General features: G+C 50.9%; 1 protein-coding gene across 1 annotated transcript in view; it reads left to right on the forward strand.

Moving 5' to 3' along the window:
- RYR1 (ryanodine receptor 1) overlaps positions 1-24,467 on the forward strand; it is a 271,145-nt gene that overhangs the window by 77,692 nt on the left and 168,986 nt on the right. Inside the window, exons 15-26 of the mRNA XM_060257511.1 lie at positions 697-832; positions 1,804-1,899; positions 3,695-3,813; positions 5,477-5,610; positions 8,528-8,769; positions 10,964-11,156; positions 13,785-14,001; positions 15,929-16,033; positions 16,698-16,801; positions 19,550-19,633; positions 20,569-20,728; positions 21,927-22,074. Of these exons, the coding sequence (XP_060113494.1) occupies positions 697-832; positions 1,804-1,899; positions 3,695-3,813; positions 5,477-5,610; positions 8,528-8,769; positions 10,964-11,156; positions 13,785-14,001; positions 15,929-16,033; positions 16,698-16,801; positions 19,550-19,633; positions 20,569-20,728; positions 21,927-22,074 (1,738 nt within the window). The remainder of the gene's footprint in view (positions 1-696; positions 833-1,803; positions 1,900-3,694; positions 3,814-5,476; positions 5,611-8,527; positions 8,770-10,963; positions 11,157-13,784; positions 14,002-15,928; positions 16,034-16,697; positions 16,802-19,549; positions 19,634-20,568; positions 20,729-21,926; positions 22,075-24,467) is intronic.

Raw genomic sequence — 24,467 nt, forward strand, 5'->3', positions numbered from 1 at the left:
ATCCTCTCCCCTTCCCTCTCCTCTCGTCTCCCCCTCCTCTCCCCCCTTCCCTTCCCTCCCCTCTCCTCCTCCCCCCTCCTCTTCCCTCCCCCCTTCTCTCTCCCTCTCCTCCCCTCCCCTCCCCTCCTCTCCTCTCCCCTCCTCTCCCCTCCTCTCCCCTCCTCTCCTCTCCTCTTCTCTTCTCTTCTCTTCTCTTCTCTTCTCTTCTCTTCTCTTCTCTTCTCTTCTCTTCTCTTCTCTTCTCTTCTCTTCTCTCTCTTCTCTTCTCTTCTCTTCTCTTCTCTTCTTTCTGACCAATTTCTCACTAGCATTGCTCCACCCAAGCTTCTGTTTTCCCTGGTGTAGGCACCAGTTGCTCTGTGAGCGCATTTTGAAGTACGGCTCCCTCCAGTTCCCCTCACAGCTTTGCGATGCTGTCTTTTAAGGATTAAGAAACCGCAAGGGGAACTGGAGGGAGCTACACTTCAAAATGCACCCACGGAGCAACTGGTGGGAAATCGATTACTTGCACCAGGGGAAAACAGAAGCCTGGGGGTGAAGCAACATTAGTGAAAAATAGGTCTCTCTCTCTGGGAAAGCGAGGTTATTCACTGCCTTTCAAACCACAGAGAAGTTATCTATGTAGATCTCACAGTGGGTGGGGGGGCGGGGAATGTGGAAGGAGACATGCAGTCCTGACCCATACCCTTCTTGCAGGGCATGATCACACTCGTCCTGAACTGTATTGACCGCCTCAATGTGTATAGCACCGCTGCGCACTTTGCGGAGTATGCCGGAGAGGAAGCAGCCGAGTCCTGGAAGGAGATTGTGAATCTGCTGTATGAACTGCTCGGTATGTGGGTCGAGAAGGGGATTCCAGTATGACAGCTTTGGGTGGGGGGCGGGGCAGCGGGAGGAGCTGCTTTCGATGAGCTGCGACTGAAGTACCTTCAAGCATGCAGGAATTGCTCCCATGGCTAGAAGACTGGGGAAGTGGGGTGGGTGGGAGATTCCCCTGTGGTAGAGGAGGAGAGCCAGTTTGGTGTAGTGGTTAAGTGTGTGGCCTCTTATCCGGCAGAACCGGGTTTGATTCCCCCACTTCTCCACTTGTACCTGGTGAAATGGCCTCGGGTCATCCATAGCTATCGCAGGAGTTGTCTTTGAAAGGGCAGACTCTTATCTGGGAGAACCGGGTTTGATTCCCCACTCCTCCCCTTGCAGCTGATGAATGGCCTTGGGACAGCCGTAGCTCTGGCAGAGGTTGTCCTTGAAAGGGCAGACTCTTATCTGGGAGAACCGGGTTTGATTCCCCACATCTCCACTTGCAGCTGCTGGAATGGCCTTGGGTCAGCCATAGCTCTGGCAGAGGTTGGCCTTGAAAGGGCAGACTCTTATCTGGGAGAACTGGGTTTGATTCCCCACTCCTCCACTTGCAGCTGCTGGAATGGCCTTGGGTCAGCCATAGCCCTGGCAGAGGACTACACCACTACACCAAACTGGCTCTCTGCCATACGGGCCATCTAATCCAACCCCCTGCTCAATGCAGGATCAGCCTAGAGCAGGGGTGGCCAAACTAGTCTGCTCTCTTTCTTTGTACCTCTGGCTTTTTGCCTCCTTTTTGCCCTGGGTGAAATTCAGGGGCTGTGAAGAGCCCAAGGGATAATAGTAGCATGTGGTGTCCTCACAGGGTGGTATGTATTCTCTGAAATTATACATAGCCATAAAATCAGGCTCCTGCCCAAGGTAAATGTTGCTGCAGTCTCTGGCTGTATGCTAACTGCTGTCTCTCCCGCCCCCTCCGGCTTCCCTTGTCCTGTTGTGCAGCCTCTCTAATCCGTGGGAACCGTTCCAACTGCGCTCTCTTTTCCAACAATCTGGATTGGCTGGTCAGCAAGTTGGACCGGCTGGAGGCCTCCTCTGGTGAGTGAAGGGGATACTAGGGGTGGGTAACATGTACAAACGAAACTGCCTTTTACTGAAATAGACCATAAGTCCATCCAGGCAGTATTCTGTATTCAGACTGGCAGTGGCTTTCCAGAGTCTTACTGGAGATGCCAGGGATTGAACCTACAACCTGCTGTATGCCAGGCAGATGCTCTGTCTCTGAACTACAGCCTCACTTCATGGCTCTCCAGGGTCTCAGGGTCTTTCCCATCACTTCCTACTTGGTCCTTTTAACTGGAGATGATGCGGATTGAACCTGTGACCTTCTGCATGGCAGGCAGATGCTCTAACACGGAGCTACAGCCCCACTTCATGGTTCCCCAGGGTCTCAGACTGAGGTCTTTTCCATCACTTCCTACTTGGTCCTTTTAACTGGAGATGCTGGGGATTGAACCTGGGACCTTCTGCATGCCAAGCAGAGGCTCTACCACTGAGCTGCCGTCCCACTTCACGGCTTTCCAGGGTCTCAGGCTGAGGTCTTTCCCATCACCTCCTGCCTGGTCCTTTTAACTGGGGATGTCGGGGATTGAACCTGGGACCTGCTGCATGCCAAGCAAATGCTCTACCACTGAGCCACAGCTCCAGTGTACTGATGATTGTTGCTAGAATGTGGGTAGGTCTACAAGAAGAGGTTGATGGGTAGCAGATTTAGGTCAGACAAAAAGAGTGTGCTGCTTTTCACAGCGCATAAGTAGCTGTGGAACTTACTGCCACAAGATGGTCACTCGCTTGAAAAGGGGATAACATCAAGGAAGGGATCTGTCAATTATTATTATATTTCTTTTTTTTACGTTCTTATTATCCACCATCTTCACTGAGAATTATAAAATGAAGTAATAAAGACCAGTTTTAATATAAAATAAAAATGCAATACAATTACAATACATATTATTATTATTAACATTATTATTGTCATTGTTTAATTTTCATATGTTGTTCGTCTTTCTCACTGGTACCAAAGGCAGATTACAATTTTTTTAAAACAAATCAGTCAATCATTATGAGATACAATAACATTTGAATCTGAGCAATGAAGTCTGAGGGGATGGTGGAGAGACTGCCTAACGGAGGCTCCATTCAGCTAAATAGAACCTCCATATTCAGTGGCAGTATACCTGTGAACAGCACCGGCCTGAGGACGCATGGTGCCCCAGGCAGGCTCCCTGTCCAGCACCCTCCTCACCACTTCCCTCCCTCTGCAGTGTCGTGCTCTGTCACCCCCCCCCCTCCACCTTTCCCCCGAAGCGTGACGAGGCTGGGCCTTTCCGGCTTTGAGGCAGCCAGCATCTGTGCTTCCAGGGGCAGGCGGAGCATGGCGGAAGGAAAGGAAGGGAGCTGGCGGTGGCTAGCGGCAGCGGCAAGCTTCAGGGGGCGGAGCGCAGTGAAAGAGAAGGGTGGGGCTGGCAGTGGTGGTGGCGAGCTTCGGGGATGGGGGTGAAAGGGAGGCGGCTGGTGGGGGCTGGCAGCAGCAGTGGTGGTGGGAGGGAAGAGAGGCAAACTAGGTTGTTTTCTTGGGCACTGTGGGGGGGAGCCCAATTCGGGGACCCTACCTTCCAGGCGCCCTAGGCAACCACCTAGTTTGCCTAGTGGCTGAGCCAGCCCTGTCTGTGAATGGGGATGTTTGCTGGGTCAGCTAAAGTAGGGGGAGGATTCGGGCTCCGTGCCTTGGTTGTGGATTTCCCAAGGCACCTTGGTTGGCCACAGTGGTTCCGTTGGTCTGATCCAACAGGATGGGAGATTCTGTTTCTCTAAACTTTGTTTCCTTCTCTAGGCATCCTGGAGGTTTTATACTGTGTCCTCATCGAAAGCCCCGAAGTGCTGAACATCATTCAGGAGAACCACATCAAGTCCATTATCTCGCTCTTGGACAAACACGGGCGCAACCACAAGGTACGGTGAACCGCTTATATGCTGCTGGGCTTCCCAGCAATTTTTCTAACAAAGACATGTTGTCTGGCAAGAGTCACGCTTGCTACAAGGCACTGTGAGGGATGGAAGCCTCCTCTGGAGTGTTCTCCTTTGGAGGGCAGGAGGGATTGCATGTGCTGCAATCCAAGCCATAAAATATTCACACAACATATTGTGTGGATAAAACTTCTGTGCGTTTGTGTCATAAGAGAAGCCATGTTGGATCAGGCCAGTGGCCCATCCAGTCCAACACTCTGTGTCACACAGTGGCCAAAAAATCCAGGTATCATCAAGAGGTCCATCTGTGGGGCCAGGACACTAGAAGCCCTCCCACTGTGCCTCCCCAAGTACCAAGAATACACAGCATCGCTGCCCCGGACATAAGAGAAGCCATGTTGGATCAGGCCAATGGCCCATCCAGTCCAACACTCTGTGTCACACAGTGACCAAAAAACCCAGATGCCATCAGGAGGTCCATCTGTGGGGCCAGGACACTAGAAGCCCTCCCATTGTTGCCCCCCCCCCTCCCAAGCACCAAGAATACAGAGCATCACTGCCCCAGACGGAGGGTTCCAACAACATGCTGTGGCTAATACCCACTGATGGACCTCTGCTCCATATAAGAACATAAGAGAAACCATGTTGGATCAGGCCAATGACCCATCCAGTCCAACACTCTGTGTCACACAGTGGCCAAAAAACCCAGGTGCCATCAGGAGGTCCATCTGTGGGGCCAGGACATTAGAAGTCCTCCCACTGTTGCCCCGCCTCCCAAGCACCAAGAATACAGAGCATCACTTGCCCCAGATGGAGAGTTCCAACAATAGGCTGTGGCTAATAGCCACTGATGGAGGGAGTCCTCTTCTAGGGTCCAAACATCCATGGAGTTTAGAATTTTGAGAATGCATACTGTTAATGAGGGCTAGCAACTTGCCCCTTTTATATGAAATAGAAACAGGAAGTCTTTGCTGTAATATTTATCAAACTGCACGCTAGACAGACAGGTTCTTTGCAGGTAATGCAAACACAGCCAAGGATGGGAGGAGGGCTGAAGGAAGAACTGTTTTTTGTTTGGAATAGTCCAGAGTTATCCACTTCTTTCTAGACCAGCTGCAGTTTAAATCCAGACTGTGCAAACAGGGCATGCATCCTGACACTGACGTAGGCCCAGGTTTCCTTTTCTTGGCAGCTGGATCAGGAATCCCCAAATATGGTGCCCGCCAACACCTTTTCAGGTGCTCACCATGTGCTTTTAGAAAGTATGCAGCCCGGGTGGGGCTGTTGCCCAGCAAGACTTCTGATTCGCTATTGGAGATTTGATTGACAGTGCAGGTCTTTAAAAATGTTGCTTTGACAGTAGCTGCCAACACAGGTCAAGGATCTTCACTGCACAACTGAAGGTAAGACACAGCAGCCATTTTGAGGCTGGCTCCGCCTCCTGCAGCAGCCATTTTGGGGCTACATTCACCATACTGTTTCAGAATTCCAAGGTGCTCACAGGCTCAATAAGTTGGGACCCGTCAACTAGATCTAAGTTCCTCTGATTGACACCTTCCCCTTCCTTTCTCTGCCCCCCCCCCCCCCACTTTAACTGTGCCACTTTTGGTCTTAAATTGTAGCATCCCTTTCCTTCTTACCTCCACAGGTTTTGGATGTCCTCTGCTCTTTGTGCGTCTGCAACGGTGTGGCTGTCCGCTCCAACCAAAACCTCATCACCGAAAACCTGCTCCCAGGGAGAGAACTTCTCCTCCAGACCAAACTCATCAACTACGTTACCAGGTTGGTATTTGACCAGATGTTATTTTCACCGCCCGTAAGAACAAAACTGGGAGCAGAATTCAGCCTTTTGGAAACCTTACTGTGTCTTTTAAAACAAAACAATCAAGTTTCTTGCCCTTATGGGTGGAAAACTTAAGAACATAAGAAGAACCAATGGTCCATCTAGTCCAGCATCCTGTCTCACACAGTGGCCTACCAGTTCCTCTGGAGGGCAAAGAACAGGGCAGAGAGGCTGAGGCCTTCCCCTGAGAAGAACATCAGAAGAGCCCTGCTGGATCAGTCCAGTGAGGGTCCATCTAGTCCAGCCTCCTTTCTCACACAGGAGCCACCCAGTTCCTCTGGAGGGCCAACAACAGGGCAGAGAGGCCGAGGCCTTCCCCTGAGAAGAACATCAAAAGAGCCCTGCTGGGTCAGACCAGGGAGGGTCCATCTAGTCCAGCATCCTGTCTCACACAGTGGCCTACCAGTTCCTCTGGAGGGCAAAGAACAGGGCAGAGAGGCTGAGGCCTTCCCCTGAGAAGAACATCAGAAGAGCCCTGCTGGATTAGATCAGTGGTCCATCCAGTCCGTCATCCTGTCTCACACAGTGGCCTACCAGTTCCACTGGAGGGCCAACAACAGGGCAGAGAGGCTGAGGCCTTCCCCTCACAAGAACATCAGAAGAGCCCTGCTGGATTAGATCAGTGGTCCATCCAGTCCGTCATCCTGGCTCACACAGTGGCCAGCTGGTTCCTTTGGATGGCCAACAACAGGGCACAGAGGCTGAGGCCTTCCCCTGATGTTGCCTCCTGGCTCTGGGATTCAGAGACTTAGTGCCTTTGAATGTGGAGGTTCTCTTCAGCCCCCATGGTTAGTAGCCACTGATAGACTTCTCCATGAATCTATCTAATCCCCTTTTGAATCTATTTATTCCTGTGGCCATCACCACTACATCTTCTGGCAGTGAATTCCACCTTTTAATCACTCTCTGAAAAGTGGTATTTCCTTTTGTCCATCCTGAACCCACTGCCCATCAGCTCCGTTGGATGCTCTCGAGTTCTATTTTGGGAGAGGGAGAAATTTTTCTCTTTGTCAGCTCTCTCCACCTCATGATCTGCTCGAACACGTGGGAGCAATGGCTGTTAAAAGTGAGAGAGCAGAGGGATGGGTGAATCGGAATAACTTGCGCAAAACAACAACAAAAACTGTGCAAAACAAGAGAAATGTCGATAAAAGCTAGGTTTCAGGGAGTTTTAGTGCAGAAACAGGTCTGCTGAGTTTTTAATTAGTGTGGGGCGGTCAGAATCTAGTGGGAAGTCCAAGAGAGAGGCTCCTGATAGGGTGGGATTTTTAGATCTCCTGGAACAGATCTTCAGACTGCAGAGGTCAGTTCCCCTGGAGCAAATTTTATTTATTTATTTATTTATTTGATTTGATTTGTATCCCGCCCTTCCCACCAAAGCAGGCTCAGAAGACAGCTTTGGCTTAAATGGCAGCTTTGGAGGGTGGGCGCTATGGGACTGTACCCTTCTGAGGTTCCTCCCCTCCCTAAGTCTTCCCCTCCCCCCCCAGGCTGCACCCGCAACATCTCCAAGAATATCTTAAGAGTTAACAACCCTGATTGCTGGTTCAACTCTCAAAGTCTGCTCTAGCTTTTCCCTTTTAAAGTGTGCCATTGTTCTGCTCTCTCACCCTTTTCTGAACATCTCTCTCCTTTCCAGTTTGGTGTCGTGGTGAAGGGTGTGGACTCTTATCCGGGAGAACCGGGTTTGATTCCCCACTCCTTCACTTGCAGCTGCTAGAATGGCCTTGGGTCAGCCATAGCTCTGGCAGAGGTTGTCCTTGAAAGGGCAGACTCTTATCTGGGAGAACTGGTTTTAATTCCCCACTCCTCCACTTGCACCTGCTGGAATGGCCTTGGGTCAGCCATAGCTCTAGCAGAGCTGTCCTTGAATGAACAGCTTCTGGGAGAGCTCTTTCAGCCCCACCCATCTCACGGGGTGTCTGTTGTGGGGGGAGAAGATATAGGAGATTGTAAACCGCTCTGAGTCTCATTCAGAGAGAAGGGCGGGGTATAAATCTGCAGTCTTTTTCTTCAGTCTTCACCGCCCTCAAGCTGATGGTACACCCCGATTCTATATTGGAAGCATAAAGAAGGTTTGTGTGTTTGTATACACACAACAGAAAGGTTTTAATGAGAGCGGGAACTGGTTTAAAAAGTTGGTGTCGTGGTGAAGTGTGCGGACTCTTATCTGGCAGAACCGGGTTTGATTCCTCCACTTGCAGCTGCTGGAATGGCCTTGGGTCAGCTGTAGCTCTGGCAGAGCTGTCCTTGAAAGGGCAGCTTCTGGGAGATCTCTCTCAGCCTCACCCACCTCACAGGGTGTCTGTTGTGGGGGAGGAAGATAAAGGAGATTGTGTGCCACTCTGAGACTCTGTCCTTGAAAGCAAAGCTTCTGGGAGAGCTCTCTCAGCCTCACCCACTTCATGGGGTGTCTGTTGTGCGGGGAGAAGATAAAGGAAATTGTAAGCTGCTCCAAGACTCTGATTCTATAACATAGTGGGTTCAATGCAAGGAAGAGAGGCCGTTGCAGTGATCATCACTCTCTTTACTGAGTTACAGCATGGTAACATCTGAACTACGAAGACTGGAGAACTGGGCCAGCGGGTCCAACTATATATAGTTCAAGGTTCCCGCACTAGGATGCTATTGGATCATTGAAACCAGCAAGGGGCCTGTGATTGGTGCAGGGCAGCAGGGATTTGAATCCTCCTGCCCATTGTTCTGAGTCCCCAAGCTCGGTCCTACAGGCTCCGATGAGCCAGGCAGGAACACTAGCAGTATATAACACTCCACATACACAACAGATTCAGAGGGAAGGGCGGGGTATAAATCTACAGTCTTTTCTCCTCTCTAACCCTCCCCTGTTTCTGACAGCATGCGCCCCAACATCTTTCTGGGCACGCACGAGGGCTCCACCCAGTACAAGAAGTGGTATTATGAGCTGATTGTCGACTACGTGGAACCGTTTGTGACTTCCCAGGCTACCCATTTGCGGGTTGGCTGGGCCATGACGGAAGGCTACAGCCCCTACCCTGGAGGCGGGGAAGGCTGGGGGGGCAACGGTGTCGGGGACGACCTCTACTCCTTCGCCTTTGATGGACTGCACCTGTGGTCAGGTACGTGTCTAAGTGAGACATTAAAGTAGGTGGGCAAAGGCTGGCCGGATCGTTAACTCCTTGTCCCTCCACTAACCAGCAGAAATGCAATGGATTACCGGTATATAAAAGCGGTTACAACATTGCTGGATAAAGCATGTGCAAAGTAAGAGGAACAAGCTGCTGTGAGCTTGATGGCTCAGGCTGGCTCAGCCTCATCAGCTCTCAGAATCTAAGTGGGGTCAACCCTGGTTAGTACTTGGATGGGAGACCACCAAGGAAGACAAGGGCTGCTTCGCAGAGGCAGGCAAGGGCAAGCCACCTCTGTTCACCTCTGCTTTGTCCTGGGTGGCCCAGGCTAGCCAGATCTCATCAGCTCTCAGAAGCTAAGCAGAGTCGGCCCTGGTTAGTACTTCTATGGGAGACCACCAAGGAAGACGAGGGTTGCTATGCAGAGTGTCACGTTCTCAGGGTGCAGGCAGGCAGGAGTCCAAAGCTAGTCCAAGGTCAGAGTCCAGGAAGTCAAGCAGGAGCCAAGTCACCACAGAATCACAAACCGGAATCAGAAGTCGATGTCCAAAAGCCACAAGGTCAGGGTGCCAAGGAAATCAAGCAGGTCAGGATCAGGGATCAGGAAGGAGCGTGGATGCAAGCCAGAGAATAGACTTCTTGCTTCCACAAGGTTACCAGGGCCTGGGTGGGAGCTATATGGCAGTCTCAATCAGCCTGGGTGGCAGTGACTCTGCTAGAACTCAGGGCTGAGAGATCTGAAGCCTCAGCATGCCTCATGCCTTTGCTCTGAAAGTTCTTTCCGGAGCCTTCTTCAAACTCTTGAGATGGGAGGAGGAGAGCTTGGAAGAGATTGATAATCAGCAGCTGACACTGGTGCTGGAGAGTGATTGATGGGCCAGCTGCTGTTTGTTCAGCTGAGGAACTGGCTGGCAACTCTTCCAGGTCTGTTAACCCTTCCAGCTCCTCCTCGTCAGGGCTCATGACACAGAGGCAGGCAATGGCCAGCCACTGCTGTTGCCTCTGCCCCGACCTGGATGGCCCAGGCTGGCTCGATCTCATTAGATCTCAAAAGCTACACAGTGTCAGCCTTGGTTGGTACTTGGATGGGAGACTGCCAAGGCAGCCCAGGGTTGCTACGCAGAGGCAGGCAATGGTCAACCACCGCCTCTGCCCTGATCTGGATGGCCCAGGCTGGCTCAGTCTTATCAGCTCTCAGAAGCTAAGCAGGGTCGGCCCTGGTTAGTATTTGGATGGGAGACCACCAAGGAAGATCAGGGTTGCTCTGCAGAGGCAGGCAATGGCAAACCACCACTGTTCGCCTCTGCTTTGTCCTGGATGGCCCAGGCTAGCCTGATCTCATCAGCTCTCAGAAGCTAAGCAGGGTCAGCCATGGTTAAGTACTTGGATGGGAGGCTACCAAGGAAGTCCAGGGTTGCTCTGCAGAGGCAGGCAATAGCCAACTACTGCTGTTGCCTCTGGCCCGACCTGGATGGCCCAGGCTGGCTCAGTCTTATCAGATCTCAGAAGCTACACAGTGTCAGCCTTGGCTGGTACTTGGATCGGAGACTGCCAAGGCATCCCAGGGTTGCTACGCAGAGGCACCTCTGTTGCCTCTGCCCTGACCTGGCTGAGAGAGTTCTGCCAGAAGTTGTCCTTTCAAGGACAACTGCTGTCATTGGTTGGGCCCCTGAGGTGACGGCGTCTGGCTCAGTGGTTCCCAGATGACATGGGGTTGCGGGCCTCAGATTGAGGGTCTGGGCTGGTGGACTCCTTTTACAGATGAAACATTGAGAGTAGTTGAACAGGTGATAATAGAGCCAGTTTGGTGTAGTGGTTAAGTGTGCGGACTCTTATCTAGGAGAACCGGGTTTGATTCCCCACTCCTTCACATGCAGCTGCTGGAATGGCCTTGCGTTAGCCATAGCTCTCGCAGGAGTTGTCCTTGAAAGGGCAGCTGCTGTAAGAGTTCTCTCAGCTCCACCCACCTGACAGGGTGTCTGTTGTGGGGGAGGAAGGTAAAGGAGATTGTGACCACTCTGAGACTCAGAGTATAGGGCGGGATATAAATCCAATTTCTTCTTCTTCAAAACATACGTACATTTTTAATTTAAGTGAAGAGAACCCCTCCCCTGGCTTCTTAGATCGCCATGTTGCACCCTCTCCCCCCAGTTTTAATTCTTTGCCACGTCTTTCCTTGGTGCAGGCCGTGTGGCTCGGCCCGTGACCTCCCCCGGGGAGCACATGTTGGGAGCGGATGACGTGGTGAGCTGCTGCCTTGATCTGAGCGTGCCCAGTATTTCCTTCCGTGTCAATGGCTTCCCCGTCCAAGGCATGTTTGAGAACTTTAACTTGGACGGGCTCTTCTTCCCCGTGGTCAGCTTCTCAGCTGGTATCAAGTAAGCTCGGCTTTGGAGGGGCAGCGGTAGGGTGGAAAAGAGAAAGGGGATATAGATGTGACAAGATTCTCACATCTCTGTGTCTACAACAGGGGTGTTGGAACTCATGTTATGGGAGCTGAATCTGACATAGTGTTGGGATAACACCCCTCCCCAGGAGTGGAATTCTAGCAGGAGTTCCTTTGCATATTAGGCCACACCCTTCTGATATAGCCAGTCCTCCAAGACCTTGTTTGGCCGGGTCATGTTGGGTAGGGGCATGTGTGTACCTATTTAAGATTAGATAGCAGAGATATAAATTTTATAAAGAACACAAACACAAAATTATATATATATTTTTAAACTTAAAACATGCTTAAAGCATTAGCACTCATTGGTCTTAAAGATGCTTTCTTTGTATTTCTCCCATTGGATATAGGGAACGGGCAAAAGAAGTTCTGGCTCTTTCCTTCCTTCCCCAGGAGAGTCGGGGCGGGGGGGAGCCTCAGGCAATAGAAGGGAGAGAGGCTTGGCTCAGTAGCTCTGCTGTGCGATTGAGAGAGCCTGACAAAGCAAGCTATTCCTCCCCAAGGGAGGAGCCTCAGCCCATGGAGAAAATAGAGGTTTTGCTCTGTAGCTTCTGTGCAATTGAGCAAGCTTTGCGAAGCAAGCTGTTATGCAGAAGGAGGCAAGATACAGGAGAAAGGAAGCAGATGACAGCCAGTTGTTCAAGGGCCTGATAGGAGCCCTTCAGGGGCCTGATTCGGCCCCCGAACTGCATGTTTAACATCCCTGATCTACAAGATATAAATTACTGAGTTGGTCAGCCTCAATTTGCCTCAGGTCTGTACAGGGAAAGAAGTGGGAGCTTAGCCTTTCAAACTCTGCTCGGTTTCACTAATTGAAGCTGAACTCCTTGCATTTTAGCAGGAAAAGAGGTGTGGCAGTAAAGGTGACACCTTTCCCCCCCCCCCCCTTTGAAAGTCCTCACAGCAAAGATGGAGAGCCAGCTTTTGTTTTGACAAGCCCCTTGTTTCTGGAATGGCAGGCAACACCGTGTGTCACTGACTGGACCCCTGACGTGACTGCGTCTGGCTCGGTGGCTCCTAGATGACAGGGGGTTGTGGGCCTCAGATTGATGGTCTGGGCTGGTGGACGCCTTCTACAAATGAGACATTGAGGGTAGTTGACCAGGTGGTAATAGATATAACATGGCAAGGCACCAGGGGGAGAAGATACTGGAGATTGTAAGCCGCTCTGAGTCTCTGAGAAGAGCGGGGTATAAATCTGCAGTTCTTCTTCTTCTTCTACCTAGCTGACAACCGAGAGAGAAAACAGGACTCCAAAGCAGGAAAACAGTTGCGCCTCCCGGACTTGAATTAGGTCGCCGGCCCAAGGCTAGCAACTGGCAGGAGGCTCACTATCTGGTGGAGCCCTTGCCTGGGTCACTGATGATGTCACTTCTGGCGTGACCTGGAAGTGATGTCATTGCATCACCAGCAAATGCTAAAACCACCTAAAACGGTGATGTCATTTCCGAGTCATGCCGGAAGTGACCAAATGGTGTTGGGATAACACCCCTCCCCAGGAGTGGAATTCTAGCAGGAGTCCCTTTGCATATTAGGCCACACCCTTCTGATGTAGCCAATTGTCCAAGAGCTTACAAGGCTCTTTTTTGTAAGCTCTTGCAGGATTGGCTACATCAGGGGTGTGTGGCTTAATACGCAAAGGGGCTCCTGCTAGAATTCTACCCCTGCCCCTCCCATTTCCTCCACCATTCACCGCTAGGGTTGCCAATCCCAAGGTGGGGGCAGGGGATCCCCCGGTTTGGAGGCCCTCCCCCTGCTTCAGGGTCATCAGAAATCGGGGGGGAGGGGAGGGAAATGTCTGCTGGGAACTCTGTTATTCCCTATGGAGATTTATTCCCATAGAAAATAATGGAGAATTGATCTGCGGGTATCTGGGGCTCTGGGGGGGAGGCTGTTTTTTGAGGTAGAGGCACCAAATTTTCAGTACAGCATCTAGTGCCTCCCCAAAAAATATCCCCCAAGTTTCAAAACGATTGGACCAGGAGGTCCAATTCTATGAGCCCCAAAAGAAGGTGCCCCTATCCTTCATTATTTCTTATGGAAGGAAGGCATTGAAAAGGTGTGCCGTCCCTTTAAATGTGATGGCAGAACTCCTTTTGGAGTTCAATTATGCTTGTCACAGCCTTGATCTTGGCTCCACCCCTAATGTCTCCTGGCTCCACCCCCAAAGTCTCCTGGCTCCACCCCCAAAGTCCCCAAATATTTCTTAAATTGGACTTGGCAAGCCTATTCACCGCCCCCCTCTACTGTTCATCTGAGCAATGGCAAGAAGGGCCAGCAGGGGGCAGGAGTTCTCCTACTGAAGCAGGAAACCTCACAAGGCTGGTTTGGACAGAAGAGAGCAGACTTGAATCCGTTAGCTTGTGCAGGACTGGAGAAGGCTTGAACAAGGAGGGCATTCTGAAAGGACTCCCCATAAATCAGAAGGCTAGATTTTGGAAACCAGTCAGGGCCTGATTGAACATGGTAACTTGGGGAAGTGTTATTGATCAAGGCACCTCCTGGGGGTTATGAGCACAACCCGTATTAGTGTCTGACTTCCTTTCTCTTCCCCCGCCAGGGTGCGGTTCCTCCTGGGGGGCCGTCACGGGGACTTCAAGTTCCTGCCCCCACCCGGCTACGCCCCCTGCTACGAAGCCCTTTTACCCCGCGAGAAGATGCGTGTGGAGCCCATCAAGGAGTATAAACATGACTTCAACGGGATCCGGAATCTTCTAGGTCCTACTCAGTCCTTGTCCCACACAGCCTTCACACCATACCCTGTTGACACCATCCAGGTGAGGGGGCTGAAGATCATAGCCAGAGCTTTTTTTTGTAGCAGGAACTCCTTTGCGTATTCAGCCATGCCCCCCTGATGTAGCCAATCCTCCCGGAGCTTACAGTTGTCCCTGTACTAAGAGCCCTGTAAGCTCTTGGAGGATTGGCTACAATGGGGGTGTGGCCTAATATCAGGGTCAGCAAACTAGGTGATCGGCTTGGGCGCCAGCTCCCAGCAGGGGCAAGGGGCAGGCGCTCTCTCCCTGCTCACGCTGTCCCAGAACCTCCGGCTCATTTTTTCTTGGCTCTGAAGGATTGGAGGATCTCCCCCAATCCCTTAGAGCTGAAAGAGTGGCGTTTCCCTTCCCCAGTGTCCTCCAAGGGCGCTGGAGAAGCGAAGGGCCCAGTGTTCTTTCGGTTCTGAGGGAGCACGAAAAGTTTTCGGGAGGAGGGCACAAGTTTGGGGTTCTGCCTCAGGTGCCAGAACCCCATGCGTTGGGCCTGCTGATATGCAAAGGAGTTCATGCTACAAAAAAAGCTGTCATAGCAAGTGGGCACAAAAGGGTGGGAAGGTGGATTTGGAAGACAGGTGGAGGGTGAGCTACCTTTGAACTGGTTTGGGCAGTGTGAGGATGTGTGTTTCTTTCTTGGGCCCTTTTAAAACTCCTGTACATCTTAGAGATTATCTAAGTTGGTTGGGGGGCATTTTCTTTACCTACTAAAAATACGGACTTTGGGTGTTTAATTTGTCTCACTCAACTGGATTGTTTTGCTTTTTTTGACCAGATTTTGTTTTCATCTGTGGTCCGTAAAGTAATGTGTCATTCCTAAATCCTGGACTGATTGTCCTTCAGATCTCACTCTGTAATTATATCCCCTCACCCTTTTTTTTTATACTGTGTGTGCGTGTGCGTACATGTATATATTCAGGGCTTTTTATAGCAGGAACTCCTTTGCATATTAGGCCACACACCCCTGATGTAGCCAGTCCTCCAATAGCCTGCAGTAGGTCTGTAATAAAAACCTTGGAAGCTTGTGGAGAATTGGCTACATAAAAGGTGTGTGACCTAACATGCAAAGGAGTTCCTGCTACAAAAAACGCCCTGTTATATTCCTATTACAGGTAAAGTTTTGCGCATTTGATGAAATGGGCTGTGGGTTACAGAATTTTCGGACATAATAAATATGCTGCTGCAATACATAGATGTTTCTGCTACAATAAACTAGTGTGGCTACCCTCTTCTGTAACCAGTTTGGTGTAGTGGTTAAGTGTGTGGACTCTTATCTGGGAGAACCAGGTTTGATTCCCCACTCCTCCACTTGCACCTGCTGGCATGGCCTTGGGTCAACCATAGCTCTGGCAGAGGTTGTCCTTGAGAGGGCAGCTGCTGTGAGAGCCCTCCCCAGCCCCACCCACCTCACAGGGGGTCTGTTGTGGGGGAGGAAGGTAAAGGAGATTGTGAGCCGCTCTGAGACTTTTCGGAGTGGAGGGCGGGATATAAATCCAATATCTTCTTCTTCTGCAGCTTGCCCTGTTTCTTGTGCTCGCAGAAAGGTTGAGGGGCTTTCTCATTGACATCTCTTGATCCTGTTTGATGTAGTGGTTAAGTGTGCAGACTCTTATCTGGCAGAACCGGGTTTGATTCCCCACTCCTCCACTTGCAGCTGCTGCAATGACCTTGGGTCAGCTGCAGCTCCGGCAGAGGTTGTCCTTGAAAGGGCAGCTGCTGTGAGAGCTCTCCCAGCCCCACTCACCTCACAGGGTGTCTGTTGTGGGGGAGGAAGATAAAGGAGATTGCGAGCCGCTCTGAGACTCTGAAATTCAGAGTGGAGGGCGGAATATAAATCCAATATCGTCTTCTTCTGTATTGGCTTAGGGTCAGGCATAAATATTCTGCAGGCAGGAACCTTTTCTATGGTCATTCATTCTCCTTCTCTCCTTTGCAGATTGTATTGCCCCCCCACCTCGAACGGATCCGTGAGAAGTTGGCAGAGAATATCCATGAACTCTGGGCTTTGACCCGCATCGAGCAAGGATGGACTTACGGACCGGTGAGTTTTGCTGCCACTTGGAGGTGAAAACTACACAAGTGTCCCTCCGCCCCTTCCAGTTGATATACACACCCCATCTCCCAGCCACTACAAGAACAAACAGAGTGGTACTTCTGTTGTCTCAACTGAGCCCATTGGGGAGGGCGGGATATAAGTGTAATAAAATAAAAAAAATAAAACTCAGACCGATTTCCTACTCACCTTACCCTGCTCTCATGTTCCTCTTGGTGCTTGCAGGAGGGCACAGTGGGAGAGCTTATAGTGTCCTGGCCCCACTGGTGGACCTCCTGATGGCACTTGGTTTTTGGCCACTGTGTGACACAGAGTGTTGGACTGGAGGGGCCATTGGCCTGATCCAACATGGCTTCTCTTATGTTCTTCTCAGCGGGGCTTCCGGTTTCACACTATCTGCCCCGGAGCTGCTGCAGCTAGCGACGGCTTTTTCACGCAGCAAACAGAAACCTCTAAAAACCAGTTTGATGCACGAAAAAGCCAACGCTCGCTGCAGCCTCGGGGCAGATAGCGTGAAATTGGAAGGAAGCCCCGCTGAGAAGAGGAACGTGAGAGCGGCATCAGGTGAGTGGGAAATCGGTCTCACTGTAAGTGAGGGATCTGATTTTCAGGGGCACCTAAACTGTGATTTGTGCCTCTTCCCCCCTTTCAGATCCGGGATGACAACAAGCGTCTGCACCCCTGTTTGCTAGATTTCCACAGCCTGCCGGAACCAGAACGCAATTACAACCTGCAGATGTCGGGAGAGACACTCAAGTGAGTGGACAGGGGGGAAGTCCTGGAGCTCACAGGAGTGATTAGGGCTCAATTTAAATTGGCGGTGGGTCCATTGTCTCTTTAGGGAGGGGCACTATACAGTCTCTGCCTGTGAGTCATGAACACTTGAAGTCGCATGCAGTTCATTGCTTAACACAGCGGTCTCCAATCTTTTTGGCACCACGGACCGGTTTTGTGGAAGACAGTTTTCCCAAGGACAGTGGGAGGGGGGTGGTGGAAACGATGGTTTCGAGATGGTACAATTATGCACTTTATTTTGGTGTAGTGGTTAAGTGTGCGGACTCTTATCTGGGAGAACCAGGTTTGATTTCCCACTCCTCCACTTACGGCTGCCTGAATGGCCTTGGGTCAGCCATAGCTCTCGCAGGAGTTGTCCTTAAAAGGGCAGCTGCTATGAGAGCCAGTTTGGTGTAGTAGTTAAGTGCGTGGACTCTTATCTGGGAGAACCAGATTTGATTTCCCACTCCTCCACTTGCAGCTGCTGGAATGGCCTTGGGTCAGCCATAGCTCTAGCAGAGTTGTCCTTGAAAGGGCAGCTTCTGGGAGAGCTCTCCCAGCCCCACCCACCTCACAGGGTGTCTGTTTTGGGGGGGAGGAAGATAAAGGAGATTGTGACTGCTCTGAGATTCAGAGTGGAGGGCAGGATATAAATCCAATGTCATTATTATTATTATTATTACTACATTGTAATATATAATGAAATAATTATACAACTCACGGCCCGGTTGCTAACAGGCCACGGACCGGTACCAGTCCATGGTCCAGGGGTTGAGGACCCCTGGCTTAACACACCCTTTAGCCTTGGAGATAATGCTTGGCAACCATAGAGTCCATAAAGGCAAGAACAGAAGAGGCAGCATGGATTTGTGAATCAAGTCAAGAAGAAGAAGATATTGAAGAAGAAGATATTGGATTTATATCCCGCCCTCCACTCCGAAGAGTCTCAGAGCGGCTCACAATCTCCTTTACCTTCCTCCCCGACAACAGACACCCTGTGAGGTGGGTGGGGCTGGAGAGGGCTCCCACAGCAGCTGCCCTTTCAAGGACAACCTCTGCCAGAGCTATGGCTGACCCAAGGCCATGCCAGCAGGTGCAAGTGGAGGAGTGGGGAATCAAACCCGGTTCTCCCAGATAAGAGACCGCACACTTAACCACTACACCAAACTGGCTCTCCACACCAAACTGGTGACTTTTCGAACTTCTTTGAGATAGCCTGAGTTTTGCATCCCGATAAAACAGTGGGATTACCCTCAGCACTCAGATTGTTTTGCACCTTCTGGCTGGGTACAGACGGGCAGCCTTGGACATGCTGGAGGCATCCCAAACTGTGCCGCCACAAACTGGAGTGGCCAAATCTGGATCAGTCACTCCTGCGCGATGCACTTGTATATCGCACTGGGGGTGCGTTGACGTGTTCACCGGGTTGTTGCACGCCACCCCCTTAGTGCAGTTTGGGTTTCTTTTTTTCCTTCACATTTTTAGTGGCCGTGTGCACATGGCAGTCATGCGCTCTGGGCAGTTATTTTTTAAAAAAGAATACTGGTGAGCCCCCAGAGTGGATTGGCAGGTTCACACCATCAGTCAGCCTCACTTCTCTGCTCCTGCGGCCAGACGCCTGGAAAGACAGATGGAGTGCAGCAGAAGAATTCGCTACCACTTCCCAAGTGGCTGCTATTTGATCCATCTCTCCCCATATGAACCCCGGAGAGTATTACGATTGGCCAATTGACATCTTCTGGCTATCCCTGGCCCAAAGGACATCTGGCTTGCCTTGACTAGGGCCAGGGCCTTTTCGGCTGTGGCCCCAACCTGGTGGAATCAGCTCCCCGTGGAGATTTGGGCCCTGCTGGACTTACTATCATTCCGTAGGGCCTATAAAACGGAGCTGTTCCTCCAGGCTTCTAGCTGAGGCAAGCGGGCATCCTGACTTTATTGATCATACCATCTAACTGGCCTCCCTACACATAAGAACATAAGAGAAGCCATTTTGGATCAGGCCAGTGGTCCATCCAGTCCAACACTCTGTGTCACACAGTGGCCAATATATGTGTGTGTGTATACACACACACACACACATATATCTATACTGTGGCTAATAGCCACTGATGGACCTCTGCTCCATATTTTTATCCAATCCCCTATTGAAGCTGGCTATGCTTGTAGCCGCCACCACCTCCTGTGGCGGTGAATTCCACATGTTGACCACCCTTTGGGTGAAGAAGTACTTCCTTTTATCCGTTTTAACCTGACTGCTCAGCTGATTTACACTGATTTACCATCTTAATTGCTGGAGATCAGGCCGATATTCTTGACATTTCTGATATTTAGGACATCTACGTCCTAATTTGTAAAATGTGCTACACCACCCATGCTGTTTTTTATCTAATCGTTTTAATTCTTGTTAATTGTTTAATGGCTTTACTGTTGGATTTTAACTGTTCTACTATGCTGTAATCCACCCAGAGCCCGTTATGGGAAAGGGCAGACTATGAAGCTACATAAGTAAATAAAGAAATGAAGAAGGACAGGGGGAGTGTAAGAGCAGGAATGGTGGCAGCTGTGTCTACTTGACTTTGCTTTTTTAATCTGCCTGGGGCCCATTGCTGGCTCAAATTGGCCATCTGAATTCAGCTTCTCTGGCTGATGACTGTCCATGGAGAGGAGGCAAAGGAGGGGGCTTTGAGTCAGCTGCGAGAGCTTATTTAACCTTTTCCATGCCCCCGCCAGGACCTTGCTGGCTTTGGGCTGCCACGTGGGAATGGCGGACGAGAAGGCCGAAGAAAACCTCAAGAAGACGAAGCTCCCCAAAACGTAAGTTAGTCCGGTTCTAGCCAACGTATGACAGAATTGGCCCTTTTAGGCTGCGCTGGGGGTTGGTTCAGAAGTTTTAAGAGATTCCCCCACCCCTGTACATATCCTGCAATGGGCTGGTTGGATCCATTATAGGATAAAGGCAGCTGTAAATACATAAAGTGGTGTCAGCTTTCATTGGAGATGGAACTGGGCTTGTGGATGGGTTGAAATTTCAACCAATGGATTGAAATTAAATCAGAAGAGTTTCCATCTCAACGTTAGGAAGAACTTCCTGACCGTGAGAGCGCTTCCTCAGTGGAACAGGCTTCCTCAGGAGGTGGTGAGCTCTTCTTCCTTGGAGGTTTTAAAACAGGCTAGATGGCCATCTGACAGCAATGCAGATCCTGTGAAGTTAGGGGGAGGAATTTCTGAAGTTCCTGCATTGTGGACTAGATGACCCTGGCAGTCCCTTCCAACTCTATGATTCTGTGATCCTCTTGCTCCAATTGGCAGATTCAGAGATTGTCAATTTTTCTCTTTTTTTGAGCAGAAAGACTCGGGGATTGACTTTAACCAATCAAATTCCATTTAGCCTGTCCCTCAAGGCTTTCTGGCTGTGAAGCATTAACCCTTCACAGTCCATTACATCTTCACACGGCACTTATGAGCTTTTAAAGTGCAGTTTGTCGCACTTCCATACAGCGAAGTTTGAGTCCTTCCCCCAACTCAGGTGGCAGCCCCAGGAGCAGAAGAGCTGCAAGTTGGAGGGGCAACTCTTGGGGCTGGAGAAAGACTTGAATGACCCGAGTGGCAGGATACAGGCCCCTGCTCGGAAAGAAAGTAGGAGCATGTCCTCAAATAGTCCAGTGTGCTGGCTCAGTAGGCATGAACAAGCAGGAAAATATGGCTTCTGAGATGTGTTAAAGTCCTGCTTTTGACCTCCTTTGTGACAGATACATGATGTCCAACGGCTACAAGCCAGCGCCGCTGGATCTCAACCACGTCAAACTGACTCCAGCCCAGAATACCCTGGTAGACAAGCTGGCTGAGAACGGACACAACGTCTGGGCGAGAGATCGCGTCCAGCAAGGGTGGACCTATAGTGTTGTGCAGGTGCTGGATTCCAGAGGGGATGGTGCTGGACGTGGGGGTGGAGTTGAGTGGGTGACTGCGGGATGATCGATGTATGCATAGCCTGGAAGGAGAGATGAGCTGGATGTTGGAAGAAGGAGCTGAAAATTAGGACCTTCGGGTTTAAGGCAGAGAGGGATGTATGAGCCAAGAGACAGAGGATACTCTGTTGTAAGGATCCCCGGACTTTCTCAGCACGTGGGCTCCCTTGAAATTCTGACACAGTGTGGTGGATGCGGCTGCAAAATGGCAGCCACTGAAGGTGGAGCCAGTCACCAAATTGCTGCAACAGCTTACCTTTAGTCACACAGTGAAGATCCTTGCGCTGTGGTGGCAGCAGCGCCCATAGTAATGTTTTTTTTTTAAATCTGCACAACCAATCAACTCTCCAGCGGCCAGGCCTCGGATTCATCAGGAGCTCACAGGCGCGCAACTCCTGAACCTTTCTGAGGGTTCCCTCTCCTCCTCCCCACCTTGTCCGTTGAATAGTAGGTGCAACTGCATAACAATCCCTGGATGAGCTGTTTTCCTATAAAACGACCCCTGCCGGTGGCCAATCGAAAGCCTTGCTAAGCCAGAGTGCCACCAAACCCTGCCCACTTTCTCAAGCTAGAGAGCCAGTTTGGTGTAGTGGTTAAGAGTGGCAGACTGGAGCCCTGGGTTTGATTCTCCACTCCTCCACGTGCAACAGCTGGGTGACCTTGGGCCAGCCACAGCTCTCTCAGCCCCACCTTCCTCACAGGGTGCCTGTTGTGGGGAGAGGAAAGGAAGGAGATTGTCAGCCACTCTTGAGACTCTCGAGTGAAGGGCAGGATGTGAATCCAACTCTTCTTCAAAACGCTTGGCAGGCCCCAATAAAATTATTGGTGGATACCAGGGCTTTTTTTTGTAGCAGGAACTCCTTTGCATGTTAGGCCACACCCCTCTAATGAGCTTACAGGGCTCTTAGTACAGGGCCTGCTGTAAGCACCAGAAGGATTGGCTACATCAGGGGGTGTGGCCTAATATGCAAAGGAGTTTCTTCTACAAAAAAAGCCCTGGTGGATACTGTAGTGCTGACTGGCACCACACTGGGGACCCCTTCCCTGTTGTGTTCTGTTCAGGAACACTGTACTTTGTGCTGTTCGGCTTGCACTGTGTATGTGAGCATGTGTGTCCCTTTCCCTCTTGGGCCTCTTAGGACATCAAAAACAAACGCAACCCGCGCCTGGTGCCTTACAGCCTTCTTGACGAGCGAACCAAGAAAACCAACCGAGACAGCTTGCGCGAGGCGGTGCGCACCCTGATCGGCTACGGATACAACATTGAGCCACCAGACCAGGAAACGAGTGAGTCTTGTCCTGCTTCTTCTCTGCTCTGGGTTTGGCTCTTATGTCCTCTGCACCAGGAGAACCATGATCTGGGTTATGTTATCAGGCAAATCACACAGGATTCTTGTTGGCTTGTACCACTTCCATGAATGTTTTCTCAGTGCAGTGCACATCTTTGTGGGGTACTAGTAAGCTCTGTGTGTGCAGGATCATTCTATGTACAGATCAGGGGTAGCCAAACTTGCTTAATGCAAGAACCACATAAAATAAATGTCAGATGTTTGAGAGCCGCAAGACATGAATGCCAGTTGTTTGAAAGCCACAAGATAAGAAGGGAAGGGGAGGAAGGAAGGAAGGAAGGAAGGAAGGAAGGAAGGAAGGAAGGAAGGAAGGAAGGAAGGAAGGAAGGAAGGAAAATAGATGGGGAGGAAGGGAGGGGTGGAAAGAAACCAACTGTAAATGCATTCTCCAAGCTGTTGGCTGGCTTGGCAAAGTGATTTAAAGAGAGAAATGCCTTTTCCAAGTCAGCCAATGGGGTGGAGAGCCACGCAATGTGTGAAAGAGTTACATGTGGCTCCCGGGCCACAGTTTGGCTACCCCTGGTATAGATTATCTAATTTTAAAAGAGGTCTAACCTTGGGCTGTGATCAAAGACCCTAAATAATGCACTTTCAATCCACTTCCAATGCACTTTCCAACAGGATTTTGCCAGTTCACACAGTAGAAATCCAGCTGGGAAGTGCATTGGAAGTGGATTGAAAGTGCATTATTTAGTGCGTGTGATCGCAGCCTTTCCTCGCCTGCTGAGGTTCCCTGGGCAGGGAGAATCAACTGTGTGATCCCCCACTAGTGGTCTGAAATAGCACAGCCTCCGACCCTCAGTATCAGGTGTCCCCAACCTTTTTCAGCCTGGGCGTCTTTGGAATTTTGGCACAGTGTGGCGGGCACAGCCATAAAATAGCTTACCTTCAGTGACGAAATGAAGACCCCTGTGCTGTGGTGGCAGCTGCAGCCGAAGCAGCATTTTGGCTTTGAGGCTTTTGCGACATATTTCGCAGATAAAATCCTGACTTACCCGCCACGATTGATACAGTACGTGAGCTGGAAGCCCCTTGGCCGTCTTCTGTCCTATATTGGACTGCTTCAGCAGGCTCTTACCGGAGGATGTGGACAGGATCCTGGCTGCAGTGAAGCCTACCACTTGCCCCCTGGATCCCTGTCCATCCTGGCTGGTGAAAGTTAGTCGGGATGGATTCTCCGGGTGATATTGTCAACTTGTCCCTTTCAACAGGGAAAAGAGAAAATGAAGGAGGCAGTGGTTCGTCCGCTTTTGAAAAAACCATCATTAGACCCTGGGGTCTTGGCCAACTACTGCCCAGTTTCGAATTTACCGTTCCTGGGTAAGGTAGTTGAGAAAGCGGCGGCGGAGCAGTTACAGGTTTTCCTGGATGAGACATCTGCCTTGGACCCATTCCAGTTTGGCTTTCGCCATGAGACGGAGACTGTCCTATTCGCTCTCACAGATGACTTAAGACGGCATCTGGATCAAGGCGGTTCCCGCTGCTGATACTTCTTGATCTGTCAGCAGCATTTGACACGGTCGATTACGACCTTATGACCCACCGCGTCGCCGGAGTTCGGGGGGGTGGCCTTACAATGGTTTTCCTCCTTTCTCCGGGGACGGGGACAAAGGGTGGTGCTTGGCGAGCAGACTTCCTTGCAGCATCCACATATGCCGTAGGGAGCCATTCTCTTGCCAATATTATGTAACATCTATATGCGCCCCCTTGCCCAGATTGCCTGAGGCTTTGGGCTGGGTTGCCACCAGTACGCTGATGACACCCAGCTCTATCTGTTGATGGGTGGCCGGCCAGTCGCCGCCCCTGACCAGTCGTCCGAGGCATTTGGAGCCATGGCTGAGTGTTTACAACAGACCTGGCTGAAGCTGAATCCAGCTAAGACGGAGGTCCTGTACCTGAGTCGGGGTAGGGTGGGTATGGGCATCGAGCTCCCAGCTTTGGACGGTGCCACATTGGTGCCAGCCCAAAAGATGAGGAGCTTGGGAGTGACCTTGGATGCCTCCCTCTCCACGGAGGCCCAGATCACGATGGTTGCCAGGTCTGCCTTTTGTTATCTTCGGCAGATCAGGCAGCTAGCACCATATCTATCCCCCCGGGACCTGGCTACAGTGATCCACGCAATGGTCACTTCCAGACTAGACTACTGTAACTCGCTGTACGCTGGCCTACCCTTGAGACTGATCCGGAAACTGCAGCAGGTGCAGAATGCGGCGGTTCGCCTGCTGACTGCACCACCTTTACGGGTGGGCATTCGGCCGGCGCTCCGCAGTCTGCACTGGCTGCCCATCGAGTACCAGATCCGCTTCAAGGTTCTAGTGCTAACATTTAAAG

The sequence above is a fragment of the Heteronotia binoei genome, chromosome 17 (assembly GCF_032191835.1).
Source record: "Heteronotia binoei isolate CCM8104 ecotype False Entrance Well chromosome 17, APGP_CSIRO_Hbin_v1, whole genome shotgun sequence".
Classification (NCBI taxonomy): Eukaryota; Metazoa; Chordata; class Lepidosauria; order Squamata; family Gekkonidae; genus Heteronotia; species Heteronotia binoei.